This window comes from Hyaena hyaena, unplaced genomic scaffold, assembly GCF_003009895.1.
Source record: "Hyaena hyaena isolate Hyena2069 unplaced genomic scaffold, ASM300989v1 scaffold_238, whole genome shotgun sequence".
Classification (NCBI taxonomy): Eukaryota; Metazoa; Chordata; class Mammalia; order Carnivora; family Hyaenidae; genus Hyaena; species Hyaena hyaena.
The window spans coordinates 2,282,340-2,304,997 of NW_024080870.1; the positions used below are offsets into that span (position 1 = coordinate 2,282,340).

Here is a 22,658-nt window from a genome sequence, read left to right on the forward strand (position 1 = left end):
CTGAAGTCTGATAGGATTCAGAAAGCGGGGGCTGGGGGCAGGCCTGCCCTACGGGTTTGTAACGCACTTTTGGTACTTCTTTTGTTTTAGCACACTAATGACTTTGCCCTGTACACAGAAGCCATCAAGTTTTTCAACCACCCCGAAAGCATGGTTAGAATTGCCGTGAGGACCATAACCTTGAACGTCTACAAAGGTAAGCTTCCTTAGCAGCTCATGCCCTGTCGGATTTCCGACACGCCCGCTCTCATGGGTTGAGGTCTAAAGTTCCGGGGGGCGTGGGGGGCTCCATCATAACGCCTGGGGTTGCATGTCTCCCGCAAGGCTCATAATCCTTGAACACTGAACAGGCCCCTTAGATGAATTCTGTGCCACTCTCGTTGTGCACTCAGCTCTGCATGTTGAAGTCTTCACGCAGGTGCGCTAGAGATGTCCCAGCAGAGGCCCAGGCGGGACTCTGAGCAGCCGAGGGATAATTAGATCAGACAAAGCTGTCTTTTAAATGTTACATTTCCATGTTTGTGTTCCGGGCTGTAGGATAGATTTCCCTACAGCCCTGGCTTGGGGGGGTGGGGGTGGGTGGGTGTTAATCTTTAAGTAACATTTAAATGGAGCATTTCATGTCACAGACAGCAGGGGGCAGTATTGTATTCCCAGCCAACTGCACAGCCCAAGAAATCCTCCTCCTTTCAAGATGTGCTTCATGCCCACAACACCCCCTCCAGAGACGGCCCTGCGCGGGTTCCCGCCCGCATTGGCATGAAGGTTGGCTGGGCACAAGTTTCCTGGCCTGGCACTGCATTGGAGGGCCCGCCTTCTCTGCCCAACCCTGGGTTATTGCCCGGGAGTCACCACACTGGGGCTGGGACTGCCATGTCCTCAAGGAATAAAGGGCTTTGACCTTCATGAGTTTGAGTCATAATGTTATTCCTTGAGATGACCTGTTGTTGGGGGTGGGGAAAGGTCCTCACTCCAGCCTAGTTCTAGGATTTCATTAAATTGGAGAGTGTCTAAGAGCCCGGTGGGGGCCCACCCGGGGTCGCAAACTGAGGGCCTGAGAGCTGGATCCAGCCCTCGGACGTGCTCTGATTGGCTTAGGTATTCCCTGGAAAGGGGTCTGGTTGCCGGTATATAAACATCGGGAGATCTTGGGTAACGATCTGGATTTCTGACTTGACGGTAGAGATTTGGCCGTTCTGGGCCCAGAGCCCCGTAGAGCAGCCGTGAGCTGGTGCTGAGAACCTGGGGCTCCCCGGTTCACACGCTGGGCCCCCCGGCCTCACTCACAGAGTCACCGGCCCACCCAGCAGGCCTCTGAGTTTGCGCCCTGGTCGGGGCCCCAGTCCTGCCGCCCCTGCTCGCTCTCCTCTCTTGTTCTCTTCCTGCCTGTATCCTGAGACTCCTCTCGCTCTCTGTTCTCTGAGCAACTGCCTCGCCACCCGGTTCTTAACCCTGTTAACTGTTGTCTGTTTTTTGCCTTTCCTTCAATGACGATTCCCGTGTTCCTTATTCCAGTGTCATGTAAGTTATTAACTTCCGGTTTTCTGCTTTCTTAACTTATCCTTACATGTAAATACTCGAAACCTGCCCAATGATGGCACAGTTTCCATTGTAGTCAAGCTAGTGCATTGCCGAGTCAGTAGGCTTTCTAATTGCACTATCGAGGTTTAGCCCCATTAATTAATTGTATTAATTATACAAATAGCGTAAGAACTGCCTTGATGTGTATGGTTTCACGAATGAATAAGATCACCATTTTCAAGTATTCCCAGGAAAGACAGAAAAGGTTCAGATTATAGCAGAGAGCTTTTTCATTGTGGTTTTCTTTTTTCTTTTCTTTTCTTTTCTTTTTTTTTTGTTTAATCTCCCCAAGTTATTTTTGGTAGCTTGACTTTTTTTTCCTTGCTGTTTTGTGAATTTTCTCAGTGGATAACCAGGCCATGCTGCACTACATCAGAGATAAGACTGCGGTCCCTTACTTCTCCAATCTGGTCTGGTTCATCGGGAGCCACGTGATCGAGCTCGACAACTGTGTGCAGACGGACGAGGAGTAAGTGACCATGACTGCCCGGGGGCTGCTCCTGCAGACCGCGTGGTCGGGGGAGCTTTCCGTGCTCCCTGAGGAGAAGTGAGCACTAGAGCGAAGTTCACCCCCCGGGTGCAGGCGATGTGTGAACGGCCACACTGAAAGGTTCCTCCTGCCTTTCCACCGCTTTTAACAGTGCAGAGTGAGAATCAGCTCGCACACCTCCTGGCAGAGTAGGGCCAGCAAGCTCAGCTCGCCCACTGATGGGGTGCCGGGCGGCTGGTAAACAAAGACCACCCATCGCTTGCTGAGCGAGTAAACACAAGGTGGTGTTTGCAGATGGCCGCGTAGTGCCCGGGAGGGAGAAGGGGCAAAGTGCTGGCACGTGCTGTACTCTGGTTGGACCCTGGGAGCAGGAGGCTCCGTCAAGGAAGCCAGATGCCAAGGACCGCATTTTATGTGACCCTGTTTATTTTCCTTTCTTTTTCTTTTTATTAAAAAAGCTTTTTAGGGGCACCTGGGTGGCTTAGTCGGTTGGGCGTCCGACTTTCGCTTGGGTCATGATCTCATGGATCGTGGGTTCGAGCCCCGCGTCGGGCTCTGTGCTGACTGCCAGCTCAGAGCCTGGAGCCTGTTTCAGTCTGTGACTCCCTCTCTCTCTGACCCTCCCCTGCTCACGCTGTCTCTCTTTCTCTCTCCTAAAAATAAATAAAACATTAAAAAAATAAATAAATAAATAAGTTTTTTAAGGTTTTTTTTTTTTTGAGAGAGAGAGAGAGAGCGCATGTGCGCTTGAGCAAGTGTGGGTGGGGCCAAGAGAGGGAGACACAGAATCCAAAGCAGCTCCAGGCTCTGAGCTGTCAGCACAGACTCCTATGTAGGGCTCGAACTCATGGACTGTGAGATCATGATCTGAGCTGAAGGCGGACGCGTAACCGACTGAGCCACCCAGGTGCTTATTTTGAGAGAGAGGGAGAGAGAACATGCGTAAGCGTGCACATCAGGGACGGGCAGAGAGAATCTTAAGCAGGCTCTGTGCTCAGCATGGAGCCTGAGGCGGGGATGAATCTCATGACCCTGAGATCCTGACCTGAGCCGAAAGCGAGAGTCGGATGATTAGCTGACTGAGCCCCCACCCGGGCACCCTGTGCGACCCCATGTATATGAAATGCTCAGAACAGGCAAATCTGTAGAGATGGAGGATAGACTAGTGGTTTCCCAGGGCTGGAGGAGGGGCTGGGGAGGGGAGATGGAGGTCCCGGGCTGTTTTGGGAGGAGGGGTTAAAAATGCCCCAGAGTGGACTGGGAGGGTGGTTGGATGGCTGTGTGAATGGCGTGCCGATTATAGCTCAGTAAGCCTGTTCAAAACAACAGGGCGCCTGGGCGGCTCAGTCGGTTAAGCGTCTGACTGCAGCTCAGACCATGATCTCACGGTTCATGGGTTTGAGCCCTGCATCGGGCTCTGTGCTGACGGCTCAGAGCCTGGAGCCTGCTTCACATTCTGTGTCTCCCTCTCTCTCTGCTCCTCCCCTGTCCTCTCTCTCAAGAGATTAAAATTAAACAACAGTAGCCAACAGATAAACGTGGTGATTTGGGCCCCAGAGTGATAGATACGAGCTCCAGAGCAGGGCTTCTCAATTTCAGCGCCCGGTTGACCTTCGGGACTGGGTATTTGTGTTGTGGGGGGCCCTCCTGCGCACTGTAGGATGCTTAGCAGCACCCCTAGCCTCTGCCCACCAGATGCCAGCAGCACCCCTTTTCCAGTTTCAGCCAAAAGTGTCTCCGGACCTTGCCAGATGTCTCCTTGAAGGCAGAATTACCGTGAGTGGGGAACCACTGCCCCCAGCTCTCTGCCAAGTGACAGCTTCACAGAGAGACCGGTGACAGGCACACCCGGGAAGGCTCAGGACGATGGAGGGATCCAGGGAGGAGGGGCCTAGAGCCATAGCGCAGTAGCTCCCAGACCGGAAAGGAGTGGCACATCTGACGGGGCACTTGGGAAAACCAGGACCTGTATAGAGATGAATAATCACGGATGTGAATGAAACATAACGTGGCACTTGATTCCAGAAAAGACAAAAGTTGTTCCAGGCAGGAAGTGGACTCCTCGTCCCCTGCGTGGCTCTCCAGTGAGCGGTCCTGATGATGTCACCACCTGTTGTTGATGCCTGGGGGGGAGAGGGAGAGGGGAAGGGGTGCACAGGGCTCCTCACAGGAGGCTACCACACGTCGCAGTATTAAAGATGGCTCCACTTCAGACTAGAAGACCTTGCAGATTGAAGGGGAGCGGGCGGGGGGCTGGGGGGGGTGGTAACTATCCACAGAAACAACTAAAAAGTTAATACCCGCCTTCTCTGGAGATCAAGTAGCGGTGAGGGAGGCTGGATCAGAGCAGCTGTATCTTATTATCAGCTTATCAGCACCATTGAACTTTCATTTTTATTTTATGTTTTTGAGAGAGAGAGAGTGGGCACAAGTGAGTGACAGGTAGAGAGAGAGAAAGAATCCCATGAGGGGCAGAGAGGGAGAGAGGGAGAAGCGGGGCTCGAGTTCACCTGATGTCAGGCCCCAACTCACGAACTGTGTGATCATGACCTTAGCCCAAGCCAGAGGCTTAACGACCAAGCCACCCAAGCTGTCCGTCCCCAATACCATTGAACTTTTAAATCCATCTGCATGTATTTTGTAAACTAAAGGCTTAAGATGTGAAGTACGTCAACTAACTTGCAAAAGAAACATTCCCACAGCATCTTTTTATTAAATGGGGAAAAGGTTGCAAAACATTGTGAATAAATATTCTAGGTGCCAGCTGGGTGGTGGGTTCATAGGCATTTATCATATTAGTAGGCTTTACAAGGTATATTTGCTATAATCATGAAATATCTTGTGGAAGTATAATACGGAATAATTGTTAAAAATTATATAGAGGAAACAGTTGATCCTTTTTTTTTTTTAAAGCACGTATATGGCTTGACAGATAGACGTATTAACACCCGCCTTTTAGAGGGGATGTTAGGGACACATAGACCTGTGGAAATCAGACTGTAGGGTGAAGTGTGCCCATATGTGCTGTGTGCGTGGGGGACTACGGGAGACCTTTACGTCTTTTTGCTTCTATTTTCTCCTTTAATTTCCGGTCTCCTGAGATGACCGTCTATCCATTGAGTCATAATCATGGCACAGACAAAACGTCTCCCCCAGCTACATTGCCCTTGGCACCTGACACCACGTTGGGGGGAGCGAAAGTGTGCCCGCTGGCCATTTGAGGGGTCCCCGCCTTGGCAAGTGTGAGACTGACAGCCCAGAGGCCCAAGCAGCCTGCTTGCTGCTCCGCTGGCAGGAGACAGGCCTCCGGGGCTGGGGGCCAGAGTGCCACCTCCCCACGCGGTGCCCTCGTGTAGTCAGGGCCAGGGGGTTGGGGGTGGCTGCCGAGACCTGCTTCTGTCTGGAACCCCCGGGAACATTTTCGTTACTGAGGATTCGCTGCCGCATCAGCACCGCCTATCTTGGGGGGCGGGGGGCCTTGCCACCTTGCATGGTGGCTGCTCTGGGGAATGGCTTGCCAGGGGAGCTGGTTTTCACTTTGTTTACCTGTTTTGTTTTGGGCGGCGGTGGTGGGTGAGTTGTAGTGAGGCCCCAGAGGATGGGGGTCCCAGGAGTCCCCTAAAGTCGACTGCGGTGTACCTGCCCGTTCCCCGTGGTACACACCACTGGTGGGGCCGCTGGATGTGGTTCTTGAGCCTTTGTTCATTGTATGAACGTTTGTGTGTGAACGCAGCCCTCCCAGTGACCCCCCAGGGCTCTGTGCTTCGGCTTCCGGGCTAAGGCCGTCGTCTTTCCCGGCAGGCACCGGAATCGGGGCAAACTGAGCGACCTGGTGGCTGAGCACCTGGACCACCTGCACTATCTCAATGACATCCTGATCATCAACTGCGAGTTCCTCAACGACGTGCTCACAGACCACCTGCTGAACAGGCTCTTCCTGCCCCTCTACGTGTACTCGCTGGAGAACCAGGACAAGGTGGGTCTGGAGGCCTGGCCCCGCCGTGCCTGCGGGCGGCACGCTGTCTTCAGAAGGGGGAAGAACACGGTCACCTTGAGTAGGACCGAGCTCTGCCAGCCACCTAGGCTTTGTGCCCAAGAGAGACTCCTTTCAAAGCACAGTGGCTTTCTTTTCCTTTCCCTTTATTTCCTGGGGGGTGGGCGGGATAAGGTGGAGAGAGAGAGTGGGAGGGAGTGTGTTGAGGGGGAGGTTGGCTATAAAAGTGAATGAGAACACTGACATCAGAAGGAGACGGGAAACCTTTGTGAATTTAGGTTTTTGGTGTGTGTTCATCCTTCTCTTGGGGTGTTCTCGTGCCCAGAAACTTTCTGACAGTCGCCAGAGCCCACTGACCCGCCCAGGGTCCAGCCAGCCACGGCACTGGCACACGTAGGGTGGGAGGCGATGGGGCGCGCTGAGGGAGAGGCGCCAGAGCAGGGACTGCCCCCAGTTAGGCTCCAAGTCCATCGGCGGCCCGCATCTGTAACCTGTGTCCCAGGGGGCTCGGAGCTGGTGCGTCTCAGGTCCCGCCACGAGGAGTTCCGCCCGGTCCTTCCCAGGGTTGAGCGGCCGAGGCCTCAGCGGAAGGCAGGACGGAGCCCGTTGGTTCCTCCGCAGAGACTCCAGCCTCCGCACATGTGCCTCAAGCGGTTGGAGCTTTCGTTTTGGAGATGGAACGTGGAGATTCTTGCCAAAAACAAATAAATAAAAAGTTGCAGCCCAAACCAGAATTATCACAGGCAGCTCTGGGAGGTAGAGAGAGAGCATGGGACTTGGGGGTTTTCAGACCTGGGTTCAAATTCTGCTGCTTCCCTTCCCTCCCTCTGTGACCTTGGACAAGGCAGCTCACTCCCCCCTGGCCCCCGCAGTGAAACGAGGGTCCTGAAGGTACTCATAGGGCTGATGCAGGATGGAGCCCATGGAAGTTCAGTTACAAATGAGGGGTTTTTCCGAAGCCAGGGCGCCCCAGCCCCTCCCTGCCCCATCTCGAAAGCTCTTCCTGAGAGCAGGCGTCCAGAGGCCCCTCCTGCCAGGCTCTGTGGCCCAGCTGGGGGAAATTAACATTCCTGGTAATTTTAGGAGCTGCTTTTTCTCCTGGACCCAGCCTCTAATCCGTGACTAATGGTGAAGGACTGCTCAGGTAGAAAAATAGAGGCCTTGAGAACGGTATTGGACGGGATTAGGTTGTGAATTTATTTTGCAGAGTGGAGTTTTGACTAGTACTGGGAAAGAACAGCCTTAGGGTCACAGAGGAAGTGGGGGACGGGGTGCCTCGCCTTCAGACAGATGGCTTTAGGCTTCATGTCTTTTGTGCTGCTCGCATGCCTGACCAGGACCCTTTTCTCTCTGTCTTTACCCCGACCCTCCCTAGGGAGGAGAACGCCCGAAGATCAGCTTGCCGGTTTCTCTCTATCTCCTGTCACAGGTATGTGTCATTGTTTGTCTGCGTCCCCAACCACATTTGGGGGTCGTTTGGGGGAACCGGGCCACATCACCCTATCTTCTCTCTGTGTCCCCTGTCTTGAAATAAAACAGTAAAAGGAACAGGGTTTCTATTTTCCAGACACTGAGTAGAGGTGCTGGTATCTTCTTCGTGGTAATGGATGGAAATTTAAAGAGAATTGAAAAGTAAATCAAACCTGGCCCTCCTGTACTTGGTTTTTACCGTGGGGACTGAGGTTTTCAAACATCCAAGAAGCGTTCTGAATACTCTGGAAACGTGGACGGTCCAGGTCCTACTCGTGACATTTTGAAATAAGCCCCAGACTGCAGGACCCAGTGTGTGTATCTCTCCGCAGCAACCTCCGCTGAACAAGTTCCCACTAATGAGGCTGTTTTCAAAGACTTGTGTCGTGGTTGACGTTCCCCGATTACCTTCTGGAAGGTATCTTGTAGCAGCCTCAGTTCCCAGATTTGTGTCTTGAGCCAATTTGTCTGCCTCCCCCTCCTTAAACAAGTGTGTTTCCTTCTCATCATTATGTAATATTTACAAGAAGGGAAAAACTCCATGGCGACCCAGTTACATAACTTTAAAAATATTTTTATTACAAGCAGTCCAGACTTGGAGGCCACCTCAGTAGACTGTCAAGCAGTCAAACGTTTGACCAGAGCTCTGTTCCCACTTCTGTGGTGGCACAGGTATTTATTTGCTTGGCTGAGAGAAAGCCCAAACGTGGGCCATTTGGAGATGGAGGTGGGGGCTGAGAAGAGAGAGAGAGAGACGCAGCCCCGGCCTCCCCGTGGAGGCTAAGCCAGTCGGGGTGTGCGCGTGGCCTGTGCCTTTCTCCCTCTCCGGGTGCCCCTGCACTGGTGCCCCCTCCTCCCGAATGCCCCCCTGTGCAGCGCAGCCCCGCGCAAACCCCAGCCCCTCCTGGCGCCTCCTCTGTCGCCTTGTTACCAATCTGCCCGCATCGCCCGCCTGGGATCCTCTGGGCCCGGCCGGACCTGAGCATGAGAGTTTCTGTGTTTCCGTCACAGGCATCCCACGGAAAGCGCTCCCAGAGGCCCCTGGCTGTGGGAGCACCGCGCGGGCCAAGTCCCTCTGAGGAGCGTGGGGTCGGGGCACGCCCCTTCTCAGACAACCCCTTGTCTCCTCTTTTCTTAGCAAAGGACCAGGCGTTGCAGCCCTACATTGTTGGAGCAGCTCACAGAAAGCAGGCTGGGGAGTTGGTGCTTCTCAGGGCTGTCCGCGCCACTCCCCCGCCCCGTGTCGTCTTCCATTTGCTTTTTCACGTTGTCGCCTCCAATAGGGTAAATCCCCTGTCCCCGATCCCTACATCCGAGCATCCTTACACACGACTTGAGAAGCGCAGCTGCAAAACCAAAGAATTCCCACTGACAACGTTCACTTAGTGCAGCCGGGAACGCCATCCTTCAAGAAGTCTCCCTCTTACCTCTTACCCCTAGCCCCTGTCCTTCTCCCCAGGCTCAGCAGCCTTTCAGTGTCTGGCTTTGCTCTTTTTTTTAAACAATGTTTCTTTTTTATTTTTTACTTTTTAAAAAAATGTTTACTTTGGGAGAGGGAGAGAGCACATGAGCATGTGTGTGCAAGTGGGGGAGGGGCAGAGAGAGAGAGGGGGAGAGAGAGAATTCCAAGCAGGCTGCCTTCTGTCGGCACAGAGTCAGACTCAGGGCTCGATCTCCCGAACCACGAGACCATGACCTGAGCTGAGATCAAGAGTCACACGCTTAACCGACTGAGCCACCCAGGTGCCCCTAAACAGTGTTTTTTTTTTTTTTTTCATTTCAACATTTTTTTTTTTAATTTAAAAAGTTCAAAACAGGTGAAAACCAAGTTTTCTTTCTACTTTTGTTTCTTCTCCTGATTTCTGTCCCCAGAGACAACTCTAGTTACAGGGTTTTCTTACGCCTTTCCAGACACATTGTCTGCAGGGGTTTTCAGCTGGGGGTGATTTGGCCTCCCTTCCCCCCCTCCAACATCTGGAGACATTTCTGGCTGGGTGGAGGCCAGAGATGCTGCCAGACGTCGTACAGCGCACACGACAGCCCCCTGCGGCAGAGAATTATGGCCGGAGAGTAGCGCCAGGGTTTAGGAATCCTGGTCCGTGCGTGTCAGCAAATGCAGGTGTGCACACATGTCCTTTTTCAGTACACATGGTGGTGTGTCCCAGGATGTGCCCCCCGCCTCTGGTGCTGCCTTTCTGTCGTCAAACAAAGCAGCAGGTGTGTCCGAAACAGCTTTGCAAGGCCACTTTGGACACCCTGATTCCCAGCACCACTCTCCTGAACATTGGGCAACGGAGGCGGTGGGGGGGGGGGCACAGGGCCATCCCAAGCAGCCCTGGGCCTTGTGACTTTGTATCCTGGCACAGCTCCCTCTGTCTCTGGCTCGTGTGGCTTTTCTTCCCTATCGACACTGCCACGGGATGTTGGCGCGCTGAGACCCACCGCAGGGGCCCCGAGCTCGCTGTGGCAGTGGGCTCTCTCTGGGGCCGACCGTTTGCCAAGACCTCGACTGGAAGGAGACTCGCCAGGCCCTTCTTCCCGTGTAACTGAGAGACTGGGCCTGTGCCTTCCAGTCTTCGCGTAATCAGATTTGACGCTGAAACGCCTGCGGAGAGGAAGGAGTGTGCTGGTTTGGCCTCTTTGCTCCACTTGAGCCGGATTTGGCTTCCCCCGGCCATGAGGGACAGTCTTGCTTTAATGCACTTCCTTCCGCTGGGGAGCAGCCAGCCAAATAGGCAATAGCCTGAATGAAGGAGCGTCCAACCCTGGAAGGAGAAAGGCGTAACCGGTTTCTCCTAAATGGGACCCATTCTTTGGATTTTGCTTCACAGGGATCGCTGCTTAATATGGGACCTGGGTAGCCCAGCTGAGTTGTTTCTGACTGAGGGAGGAGGAGGCGGAGAGATCGCATGCTTTAACGCAGATCTGGTATCTTCTTTCTCACCAGGTCTTCTTAATTATACATCACACGCCCCTGGTGAACTCGCTGGCGGAAGTCATTCTGAATGGTGATCTGTCTGAGATGTACGCCAAGAGCGAACAGGATGTTCAGCGAAGCTGTGTAAGTCCTTAGCATCGGGACCGTGTGTAGACACTGGTAGGCCATTGCCCATTTTGTTGATGCGCATGTTTCTCTAAAACCAGAAACGGACATTCTGCCTGTACGGCAGCCACGATGGTGCATAAGCTGGTCTGGGATGCGAGGAACCTCGCCAGGGTCTTGACATGTGTCCCCGGGAGAATGTGGGTTTGATTGATGGGATGTTATCGAACAGGCAGTTGTACTGCTCTGGGCCCAGGTGCATCTCTGTGAGACACTGTTACTGGGACGGAACGAGAGGCACACACATCTGCAGAGACTGGACGGAGAACATCTGCGGATGACACGGACCCCGTGAGAGGGCAGTAGGGAGTGGTGGGGACTGAGGCAAATTGGAGAGCCTATGCTCTTTGTCAGCAGCTGCTGTTCCCGCCCAGCCAGCGGCTCTGCCGGAACATGGACACAGGACCACCTGGTTTCCTCGTGTTGCCGGACAAGCCGGGAATCCGCGTTTTGATGCACACGCTCCCCAGTTCTAAATGATCACCCAGTTGTGGCAGCAGGCAGAGCACATCTGCGTGCGAGTGTGCATTTTGTGCTCTGCTAATGGAAAACTCCCGAGACGGGGGACGGGAGTCCAGACTTCTTCCAAGGCTCTCCCGGCGCGGCCCCTGTGTATCTCATCCATCTTCCCTCCTACCATCCTGCTCATGCGTACAGAGTGCCAGGCTTCCTTAGTACTGGCCCAGCTTGCCTTTTCCCCAGCACGCCCTGCGGTTCTGCCCGTGGACCTGCACCTTTACCATACCTGCGGCTGGGGAGGCCCTGGCTCCTCGTCCCCAGCCACGGCAGGCGTCTTGTCTCGCGGCGTCTGCTGCAGCTTGGGCTCGGCGCATGTGTCTGAGATGAGCCACTGTTCCACACAGAGGCTGTTTCACGAAGGCTCTGTCTCTGCAACTGGTTTCTCAGGCAGTGGGTACAAAGGAACCAGGGCTAGGCCTGCCCCGGGGCAGTCGGCTCTGTCGCCAGGCGAGTCTCAGGAAGCGGGTGGCGGGGATCTGGAAGCACGAGAGGCCAGACTGCCTGGAGCGCGGGGACGGGAGTCCCTGCGCTGCCGGTTTTTCTGGTGTGCGCTGGCTTGGCCGGGCCATCTTACTGTTCAAGGGAGTCCTAGAGCCTTTGAAAAGGTTCCCAGATACTTTGTGTCCTTGGTGGCGGTGGCATTAGTTCAGCTGAATTGAATGGGGCCCTTTCATGGCCCCTGTCTGTTCTACCCCTTCTTTGATTCATTCACCAAGTATGTATTCAGCCCTCCCTTTGGACCAGGCATCGTGCTGGCCCTGGGGATGTACAAAATCCTAATAGTTTCTGTCATTTTGGACCTTTATAGTCTAGTAGAAGAGATAGATGTCGATCACATAAATATACAAACAAATGCACTATTTCAAGTCTTACACGTGTTCCAAAGGGAAGGAGTAGTTTCTGGCAAGTGGGTGTAACCTAGGGGGACAGGAGTGACCAGTGTTGAACTGGAAAGCCTCCCTTCGGGGCCTGTGCACAGCACTGTAGACAGGAAACCGTGGAGCCGGTGTTCACGGAGCCGGAGGTCTTTCTTTGCAGTTTTCTTAAACTCCCTGTTGCTGACCGAATGTGGGGAGTAGAGTGCCGACCCAGCAGAATTGCAGGGCCTCGAGGGCAGAGCTGCCGAGGACCCGCCAGCCAGTGGCCCCTCGGGTGTGTTGTCCCCCCCCCCCCCCATTTAGGAAACGGGGAGAGCGCGTCCTACTCCGGGGCTCTTGGTGCGGAAGGAAGGAAGTACATCAGAGCCTCCATCAAGTACCTGACAGGTTGCAGTCTGGCCCTCAGAGCGTCTGGTGTGGTCTTTGCAGCATTTACAAGAACACCTTGTGAATGACCAACTTTAACATTTAGGAAGTTTCACACAAGAAAATCCGCACTTCGGGATTGTGTTGCAGCCACCAGGAGGTCTGGTCCCCGTGACGCACGTGTTTCTGCAGCGAACTTCTCCGAGGCGTCCCCCCTCTTCCCGGTCAGAGGAGCGTGTGTTTGCCAGCAGAGCTGCCCGGCCCCCACCCAGCCTGATGTATTGAGTCTCTTTGGGCTGCCTTTTGTCGCATGGTCTCCAGGTCCCAAGTCTTCCTGTAAGACAGTCAGCACCGAAGCTGGGCTTGGCGTTCCAGGAGACGGACACAGAGGTCTTCGCGGTGCTAGGGTTTGCAGGTTTCCTCGCTGCAGTTGATTGGCATGCAGCCGTGAGAAATAATCATACCCTTTTGCTGGCTGTGCCCCGCGGTCACGTCTTGCAGAGCTCTAGCACGCTGTCACAGCAGGGTCTTGGCATCAACGCTTGGGGTTTGCAATTTGAGCAGAAGCAAATTGCAGAAAGTTACCAGCAGCCACTCAGCCTGGGATGCCCACGGCGGGCCGACCCTCTCATGAACGGGAGCCTTCCGGAGAGCTGTCCTTTCTCCCGCCGGCCTCCTTTAGGGATGAAGTTCCTGCCTCCGTGGTGACAGGCACACAGCGGCTCGTCGTGGTGGTGGGCGTCTGAATGGAACATGAGAGTCCTGTGAGCGTGGAAGGAATGGCCGGCCCCAAGGAAGTGTCTGCCTTCTGCTTCCGGGTATCGCCTTTCCCGGGTGCAGAATCGAACTGTGTTGCGCTCCTATGACGGCACTTGAAGGCTGGGCAGAGAGGAGGCAATCCCATGGGTGACTCTCTTGACAGTAGTCCCGGTGCGCTTCACCTTCCTTCCCTCTGAGCAACAACGGTCTCCTATTGTTTCCTGCCTCACTCGGATGTGGTTTGATCATGCCTGTTTTAAGTTTCTTGGTCTTTTTTAACCTACTTTCTCCTTCCCGTAATTTGTAGATAAGTTACTGGTATTGCTTCATTTTTACCAGCAGACCTTTCACAAAACCAAACCAAAATTGAAGAGAGAGAGGCAGAGGCAAGAGCAGAGTTATTCGAAAAGTCTGTAATTTAGGGTTAAATTTAAAACCCATCAGCATGGTTAGGTGAATGTCGGATTGAAATTCGCCTGTGCATTAAAATCATATGATTCTTGCTCGGGGATAGCTCTTGCTACAGTTCTGATGCAGAGCCGATCAGGTTTCTTGTTGAGGGAGATGGAGTAAGAGAACACTAATTCTGAAACTGCTAGCATCTCATTCTTTTTTGCACAGCGAACATATAGATTAGATTCTGGGATATGCATCATTACCTATGGGTACTTTTTCTTCTTCTTTTTTTTTAAAGGACATTTCTTCATCCTCTGTTTCTGTAGAATAGTTTCCTTCCTTTTACGCCCCTTCAGGGATGAGGGGGCGCACCGGAGAGAGCCCTGGCCGCCCCAGGCTCCCCATGCCCTGTGAGCTGAAGTGGGAAGGCCGTGTTGGAGATATTGGTGTCCCCGTGCTGTTATGGGCTCGTGACCCCTGCCAGGGGGCTCTCACCACAGGAACGAGCGACTCGATGGGCAAACTGGGGGTGGGGTCACGGGGCCCTCGTGACGTTGTTCTCGATAACTCTCAAAACAGAAACGGCTTCAGGGCTGCCCCTCACGCGCCACCTTCCTTCCCTGTGCTCAGAGGCAGGCTTTGGGGGAAGAGCGTCTAGCGAGGTGGTCTCGGCGCTTGTCTGTATTCCACCCTCAGGGACAGTCTCCTGGAGCGGCCTCTGGAGTCAGACTGCCTGCCCCCCCCCCCCCGAGATCCTGGCTCTCGGCTCTTGCTAGGTGTGCCCCAGGGCCAGTTAGTCCCCACACCAGGCCTCGGTTTCCTCCATCTTCTAGGTAGAATAACGCACATGAGTTGGCAGAGAGGATTAATGCCATGTCCGTGGCTTCTCCTGAAGCCTAGCGCACCTCAGGGCCTGGTGTCAGGCGGCAGCGTTGCTTCCTGATGCCGCACGACAGCCCCGCGTCCTCGGGTGTGGCCTTCCTTGTTGGGGTGACCGATGCGGAGGCCCCCACCTAGAGGCCCCTTAGGCAGGCGCCCTGTGACCAGACCCAGAGGCACCGAGGGCCGGGCGTCTGCAGCACTGATGACAGTGACAGCACGGATAGTAAGCGTTGCCATTTGGCGGCGGTGGGCCAAGCCGTGTGTGCATCCAGGCCCTCCAGCTCGCGTCGGCCCCAGATTCAAGCTCTGGAAAGTGCACACACCTAGCCAGCTCATGTGTGTCAGTGTCCTTGGCTGACCATGAATTCAGAGTGCGGGCTGAGAATCCTGGGGCAGAACAGCGTGTCCCCACGTGACGGTGTAGCCTCTGTAGACACCAGTTCAGCCGGGTGCAGTGGTCTCCAGATGATTCTCCAGGGATCCCGAAGAATGAGTGAGTGCACACCTGGAACGTCAGCCCTCAGAGCTCCACAGGACGCCCGTCCTTCCGGGAGCTGGCCCCCCCGCTGGCAGAACACTCCGTGCGCGTGTGCATGTGGGGTGACACCAGCAGCCTGGCTGCCCTGGCCTCTGTGTTTGCAGAAGCAGAGCACTGACGACCGACCAGGGCGCCCTGGTTCAAGCCAGGCTGGGCTCAGATGGCAGCCGCGCCTCCTGTGTGTCTACTGCATCACGCGGAGGAGCACCCCCTGCGGACCGAATTAGAGTTCCCCTGAATCTCTCAGTGACCCTGACCTTACCCGTGACCCCTGGTTAATCATTGCTGGTTCTGAAGCACACACATTCTTCCTGAAAGTCGTAAGAGGCTTCTGGGAGAGGGTTGATGGCGAACGCCAAAGGAAAACATAAACTGCTCTAAATCGGGCTAATCGGCACAGGTCCAAACATTCCCACAGAAGAATTAGAACTCATCGTGCATCGTCCCTCTCGTGCGGGGCCGCTGTGGTGTGCCCCGCGATCCCTGAGTGGAATCCTGGCTCCCAGTCGCCAGGGTTGCCTGCGCAAGTACCGAGTGTGGCAGTGCTGATTCAGGCGTAAGAGGAGGTGGCAGCAGGAGAGAATCCAGGGGGCCACACAGCCCATTTCCAAGTAGGACGTGGTCGTGTATGAGCGACGTCTTCGGAGCAGTCCTTCCTTCTCCCGGGGCAGCTGGGGCCGGAAGTCCCGTACGTAGTGTGGAGGCCCGAGGAGGGACAGCCGTTAGCCGGGGCTGCAGGTGACTGCACCTGGGGCCCGGGGATGCCGGTCCTGGTCCAGGGAGCCAGGGAAGGGCCAGGGGTCCTTGGGATGGCTGTGCCTTGCAGGAGCCAACAGGGAAATGCAAAGTGAGCACAGCAGGGGTGGGTGGGGGTGGAGAAGATTCTGTGACTCAGACCCTACAGGGCTTTTCTGTGTTTGCCTGGCAGCATGACCCACAGTGGGCCGGGGAGGCCCCGCGGCTGGAGACTGCTCTCTGGTGTGAGGTATGGCCGTGCCGAATGCTGAATGGGGGCTGTCCCTCGTCTACACTGACCCACTGGTGAATTCTTCCAGGTTTCTGTGAAAATGCGGAAAACCGAAGGTGGGGACAGAAAAACGAGGCACCCACACTTCCGGTGCCTCTGCTCTGGGACTCAGGTAGTTTCCATCAGCCACCTGGCCCCTGTGGGCATTTGAGGCTTTTAACGGATTGTGAAGCGGGGTCAGCATGACTTATTCGTCTATTTAACAGATATTAGGGGACACGTACCACACACCGTTCTGGCACAGACAGTGCAGGAGGGAGCAGAGCCAAGGCCCCACACCTCCTGGAGCTTCCCTTACAGTGGGAAGAGAGGGGAAGAAGGACATCATTAGTAAATGCATAGCATGTTAGAATGTGAGACCTGCTTTTGGAAAGCTGCCGAGAAGGGAGCAGAGTCAGTGCTAAGAGGCTTGAGTGGGGTGCAGTTCTCCATAGAGTAGCGGGGGTATGACTCACTGGGAAGTTAAGCATAGACATGAAGGAAATGAGGGACTGAGTCACGTAGATTTCTGCGGGAAGAGCACGGTGGCCGGAAAGGGCAGCCAGTACAAAGGCCCTGGGGCAGGAGTGGGGCAGGAGTGGGGCAGGAGTGGGTCTGGTGTGTCAGAGGAACAGCAAGGAGGAGCATGGCAAGACAGAGCCTAGTAGGGTGAGGTCAGGGAGGGAATGAGAGTCTGAGGCATGTGGTCCCCTTTGAGCCCTTGGAAGACTCTGGAGTTTACTTCAGGAGAAATGGGAACATTGTTTCCTTTGTGTCCCCCATGTTTAGCCTGGCTCCTGCAGTAAACATCAGTTGTCTTGAAATAATGAATCACCATGAGGGAACTGAGCACTTGTCTTAAATGAGTCAAGGAAATTCAATCTCGGTCAGTGCCAAAGTCTTCCATCTGGGAAACTTGGTTTTGCTCAGGGTTATTTGATGGGAGGCTGGGGGCCGGGGAGGGGGAGCGGCGGCACACGGGCAAGAAAAGGGCCACTCCATTCGCTTCCCTCTCTGATGCTCCACCGATTTAATGACAATGGGCCAGGAGGGCTCACTGCCCAACTGAAGACTGTCACGGAGACGGGTGGCTGTAGCTCTAATCCCAGGGGACAGGTGGTGGCTTTTCCCCAGTGAGTTAAGAGCTCCTGGCTATCCTGAAATGGACTGCCTGCTGGCCACTTGCTGTGATGCTCATAACCTTACCCCCGGGGCCCTCCTGGAGGCCTCCAGCTTCCTGAACAGAAGAAGGGAGAAAACCACTCCAGGGCTTCCCATGCTCACACACTGTCGCCCTGGGGGCCACTCCCACCACGGGTCATTCCCTAGTAAGAGCAGCGCCCATCCACTGGGCACTCCTTGCGTGCCCGGCTGGCTGGCCTGCTCGCCCCTCTTCTCCCTCCCACATGCGATTCTGGGGCACCCCGACCTTCTGGGCAGGCACCGTGCTGGCCTCAGGGCGCACAGGATGACATCCTGGTAGGGGGACATGGACAGTAAACAAGTGAGTCAGCACAGATGGGAGATTTGGATCTGGCAAGAAGTAGAAACCAGCTTTGGGAGGTGCCGGTGAAGAAAGGCCTCCCAGAGGAGGAGGAGGCCTGGGTTGGAGGACTGAAGAATGAAGGCCTGAGTGGGGGGTCATGGGGGTTGCTATGGGCAGGGCGTGGGGAATGGTGGGTCAGGGACCTTGCGGGGGGTGAGCAGGCTGGCTGGGATCAGAACAGAGGCCGCTCTGTCAGAGCCACTGGGTGGAGGTGGGGGGTGTCTCTCGTTCATCTCCTTTTAGGCTCCTGGTGACCTGGTGAGGTGGTTTTGTCGTCAGTCTCCCCACGAGGCAGCCAGCGCCCCCAGAGGTCAGGTGCTCGTGTGCCTTCCCCCAGCGTCAGAGGATTGCGGGCGCCCTGCCTCAGATCCCCTGCTGTTTCTGTTTCGTGCTCTCCTGTCACCGTCTGCAGGGACAGCCGCTTCGAGTTTAGCATGAGAGGTGGGCCTCTGGACGGAACGTTCTGTGTAACCAGGAGTCCCCAGGGAGCTCTTTTGAGAGACCAAGATATAGTAAAATAGTCCTTCTAAAGAAAAGCCAAAAAAGGGCGTCATGTGTCATTTAACGGAAGAGTGTATTTTATTTTGCGTGAGCACTGAACATACTCTTCCATCGTAAGTGTTTTGCAGCTCATTTACTCCATAGCATTGGCCAGCTTTTGACAGGCACAGCATCGAAGCACAGACTAGGCAGCTCTAGGCATTGAGGGGACAGAAACGGTGGCCTGGGTGCAGCCGGCCGGGGATGGGAGCGGGCTGGTCTCCTGCCAGCCTCGCGGCCACCCCACGGGGACTGCCGGGCAGTCACGGAGCCGGGCGTGTATACGGAGCAAGTCCTCCGAGTGTGGAGAGCCTTCTGGGTCCAGATAAACGGGCACGTCTTTGGCTTTTCCTTCTGAGCTGCATGCACCCTGATGATCGGCCGGTTCCTGGAGAAGAACGCCCCGCTCCTCTTGTTAACGGGAGCGCCTGTTACCCTGGGTGGCTCTCCCAGGTGGGTTTTATTTTCCCCATTCCGCTCGGCAGCGTTGCCACTTGCGTCCCTGACGTGGCTGCCGTAGCGCATCCTGGATGTGCGTTTGGGCTTCGCTTCGGCAGCGCCGTGTTACTCAGGCTTTGGCGCGTAGCACGCACGCCCCTACGGCCCCGTGGAGTTAGTTTCCCTGCTGTTTGCTTGCTGGTCCCCGTGTCCTGGAATGAGAGGAGGCTCGCCGTGCGGCAAGTGGCAGCCGGGCTTCCCTGCACAGCCGCTCGCACAGCCTCGCGCTGTGCTTCTGCTCGGTGCGGGCCTGGGTCGCCGCGACCCCCTGTGACGTGTGGAGCTCCGTGTGTGCAAGACAGAACAGGGAGTAATTCCACGCAGTGGTTGGCCATGACGATGGTCAGGTTGGAAGGCTGCCTGTCCCTGGTCGGTATGTCACCTGTCCCCAAGCTTTCGCTCCACAGGTCCACCTGCTGCTCTGATGAGTGTGACTGGGGCCTGGCCGGGCCCTCCCGTCCACCCAGAGGGAGGCTGGCCCCCTGTGGGCAGGCTTGATGAGTGTGTGTGGACAGGGGTGGGCACTTGAGCAGTGCGGCAGGGTGGTCAGACCCGCGGGCACGGGAGCAGACTCCCTGGACCCAGATCCTGGCTCTGCCTCTGCCCGGTGGGTGACCTCAGGCCAGCCCCTCGCCCCCTGCAGCTCCATCCGTCCCTCGTCGGCTGGTGGAGAATCAGGTGAGTCGGTGCATGCGAAGTGCTCACAGTGGCACCGGGCACATTTCTGAGGCACCCTGGGTGTGAGTGACGTTGTTAGGACCTGGGAACGAGTAATGGGGGGTGTGCTAACTTTTGGCACCCCAAAGCAGCCGAGGGCGGGGAAGTGTTGATGTGAGGCCCGTTTGGTGCACATGGAAACCAAGGCCCTGGGAGAAGGTGGTGAGCAGTGGGACCCTGCGCCTGGGCTCCGGCTGCCCCAGCGCCCACGGTCCCACCCTGCCTCTGTGCTCTACATCCTGCCTGTCCCAGCCCCCCAGGCGGGGTTGGGAAGGCAGCCCACGGGCCCAGGGGCGCTTGGGGGAGGCCCAGCCTAGTCCACGAACAAACCAGCAAGTTTCTAGGAGCTAGGGAGCCAAGTTTAAAACAAGTTGTGATTGTTTTTTTTAGCAGTTCCCCTCCCCTGCCTTCTCTTCCATCCTCATGATCCGTCTTCCCTGGGGTCAAAGGTGAATAAATATTTCTAGAGAGCTGCTTTGTGGCAGGCATTGTGCCGGCAGGTCCGCATCCCGGGTGTCATCTTAGCTCTGTGGCCACATCCCCCACGGCTGCTGCTCTCTGGTTACTGATGGGGAGACCGAGGCTCACTTGCTCAGGGCTGCTGGGCCAGGAAGTGAGAGTGAGGTGGCGGCTCAGGTCCGCCCTTAGGACGTGCTTTTGTTGGCATGACCTGCCTCCCTGCTTAGGGGGGAAACCTTTTTTCTCCTTGTTCTCAAATCCCTCAGTGGAGCTGTTTAAACACAAGGATTCTAGTTGCTTCCTCAGGGGTGAGTGGGCTAGGCCTGGGAGCGCCTGGAAGCTTTCTTAGCTCATTGTGATGGCTCGGACAGAGCCAGACACCAGTGCCATGTCATCTGTCCCTGCCCTTATCCGTCCCCTCTAGCCACCTGTTTCCTTCTTCCTTCTCCTCTCAGCCAAGGTTCTTCCCGGAGCGGCCTACCTGCTGTCCCCATGCTTCTTTTCCTGGCCACTCCCTTCTCCCCTTGCCACCAAGCCACCGAGTCAGTACAAAGAAACCTACTGGGCACGTTGGATCTCCCAGGTACAGAGGCAGAGGTGCCCTGACCTCCCTGCCCGGGGCAGGAGCAGCATGACCTCCATCACGAACTCCATCGTGAACAGGTGGCTGGAAAGGCCGCCCAGCTGGCCCAGCACCACACCCCGTCTTCCTGTGTGTCCGCTGCTCTCTGGGGAGCTGGCCAAGCACATCGTGTCTGGGGGCCCCGCTGCGGTCACCAGGTGCACCAGCTCCGTGACCCTGGCCTTGACAGAAGTAAAGAGTGAACGGCCAGGGCTCTGAGCTGGCCTTCCTACCGTTCTCCTCCCAAATGTTCTGGTGAACTCCTGCTACCGTGCAAGACTTGCATCAGCCATTTCCTTCTCCATGAAGCCCTCCTCAGCTTCCCCCTTACCCTCTGCCCCCCAGCCTGGCCCCGTTCCCCACTCCTTCCTCCCTGCCCCCGGCGTCCATGTGCACGCACAGCAGACCACTGCCTGCTCCTGGCCAACCGAGGGCTCTGGGAAGGGAGGCCCAGGGCTGCTTCGCTCCTTGGTGTGGAGTGTGGCTCAGAGAGGTCGGTCCCCCAAAGATTGCAGGGAACCCAGCTTCCCGGGTTGTCTGATTTGCTCCTAGCCTGTATTTAGGGCATTAGGGCAATCAGATTTTATTGGAAATTCTTTAGGTAAATGTTTTTTAAATTGAGGGGTAACTTAAAGTGCAGTAATCTTAGGTGTATCAATGGCTTTGTACTTATGATTACGTTGTAACTTAGGTCAAGACAGAAGACCTTTCAGAGGGGCGCCTGGGGGGCTTAGTCAGTTAAGCGTCTAACTCTAGGTGTCAGGCATGATTTCATGGTTTGTGGGTTCAAGCCCCGAGTTGGGCTCTGCACTGACAGTATGGAGCCTGCTTGGGATTCTCTCTCTCCTTCTCTCTGCCTCTCCCAGCCCTCTCTCTCTCTCTCTCTCTCTCTCTCAAAGCAAATAAACTTAAAAAAATAAAAGAAGACTTTCCTTCTTTTAAATAAAAGTTCTTTCTCAGTCTATAACCTCCTCTCCCACCTTTCCCTCGGCAGCTGACTTCTAAAAGTGCCTTTTTAAACCATGTGTGTATGTGTGTGTGTGAGTGAGAGTGAGTGAGAGAGAGAGAGTGAGTGAGAGTGTGTGTGGTAAAACACATAAAAATAGTGGGTTAACTGTTTTGAAGCATATAGTTCAGGGGCATTAAGTACATGAAGGTATTCTTTACATTTAAATGGCATCGGTCATGCTCTCTCGGGGGACAATGAGTGGATGAGGCAGACACAACTAGAAAAGAAGGTCAAAGTGCCCCCGGCCTCACCGTCCTCTTCAGAAGGAACAGCTGTTTGCAGGGCGTGTAGCCTCGCCGTGTGGACCGTCACGCCCACAGCTGTCCACGCGCCACAGATGTGCGTGCCCTCACGGGCGGTTTTGTTCTTGAATTGTAAGCAGGCTCCTTGATGGGCGGCTCGACGGCAACTTGCGTTTTCGTGTGCAGCCTGCGCCCCGTCTCTCTCAGGGTCGCCCAGGCGTCGCGGAGGATGCTGTTTGACGTCTGGGCCACTGGCGGTGCCGCTGCTCCTTCGTCAGCCGCCTGGGCCTCGGGGGCGTGTGCCCACCTTCCTGCCCCCTTGCTCCACATCCCTGCCACCGGCCACGTCCCGCAGCGCGAGAGGCCTGAGTTGCCGCTGACCCCTGGGGAGTCCCCTTCTCTAGTAATTACCTTTTATTTTTGTTCTTTCTAAGTTTATTTATTTTTGAGAGAGAAAGTGCAAGAGGAGGGGTCAGAGAGAGAGACAAAGGATCCCAAGCAGTGGGATCCCCAGTGCAAGGCTCAAACTCAGGAAACAGGAGATCATAACGTGAGCTGAAATCAAGAGTCAGATGCTTAACTGACTGGGCTACCCAGGCGCCCCTCCACTATTTACCTTTTTTTTTTTTTTTTAAAGTTTATCCATTTTTGAGACAGAGCGTGAGCAAGGGAGAGGCAGAAAGAGAGGGAGATGCAAATCCAAAGCAGGCTCCAGGCTGCGAGCTGTCAGCACAGAGCCCAGTGTGGGGCTCGAATTCACTAACTGTGAGATCATGACCTGAGCCGAGGTCGGATGCTCAACCAACTGAGCCACCCAGGCGCCCCAGTATTTACCTTTTAAGCAAGGACAGCAGCCTGAGGTTGGAGGGGGTGAAGGCCAGAGGAAGGCGGTGTTGACCTGCAGACAGAAGCAGACACTAGGCAGCAGTTAGATCCTTGGGCCGCCTCTGAGGTCATGTTGCCGGCCTTGAGCTGACCCTGACCCCAGAAGCCGGCCTCCATGGCTGGCAACAGAGCCCAGCGCTATCCCTCTGCACCCCCCG

At 55.4% G+C, this 22,658-nt stretch overlaps 1 protein-coding gene across 5 annotated transcripts in view; it reads left to right on the forward strand.

Annotated features, from left to right (window-relative positions):
* CLEC16A (C-type lectin domain containing 16A) overlaps positions 1–22,658 on the forward strand; it is a 178,033-nt gene that overhangs the window by 25,591 nt on the left and 129,784 nt on the right. For 3 of the 5 annotated variants that reach the window (XM_039244331.1, XM_039244333.1, XM_039244336.1), the window contains exons 5-10: positions 91–196; positions 1,516–1,521; positions 1,927–2,050; positions 5,873–6,047; positions 7,441–7,494; positions 10,483–10,596. In XM_039244331.1, coding sequence (XP_039100262.1) covers positions 91–196; positions 1,516–1,521; positions 1,927–2,050; positions 5,873–6,047; positions 7,441–7,494; positions 10,483–10,596 — 579 coding nt within the window. The remainder of the gene's footprint in view (positions 1–90; positions 197–1,515; positions 1,522–1,926; positions 2,051–5,872; positions 6,048–7,440; positions 7,495–10,482; positions 10,597–22,658) is intronic. The other 2 variants (XM_039244332.1, XM_039244334.1) reach the window with 1 other exon arrangement.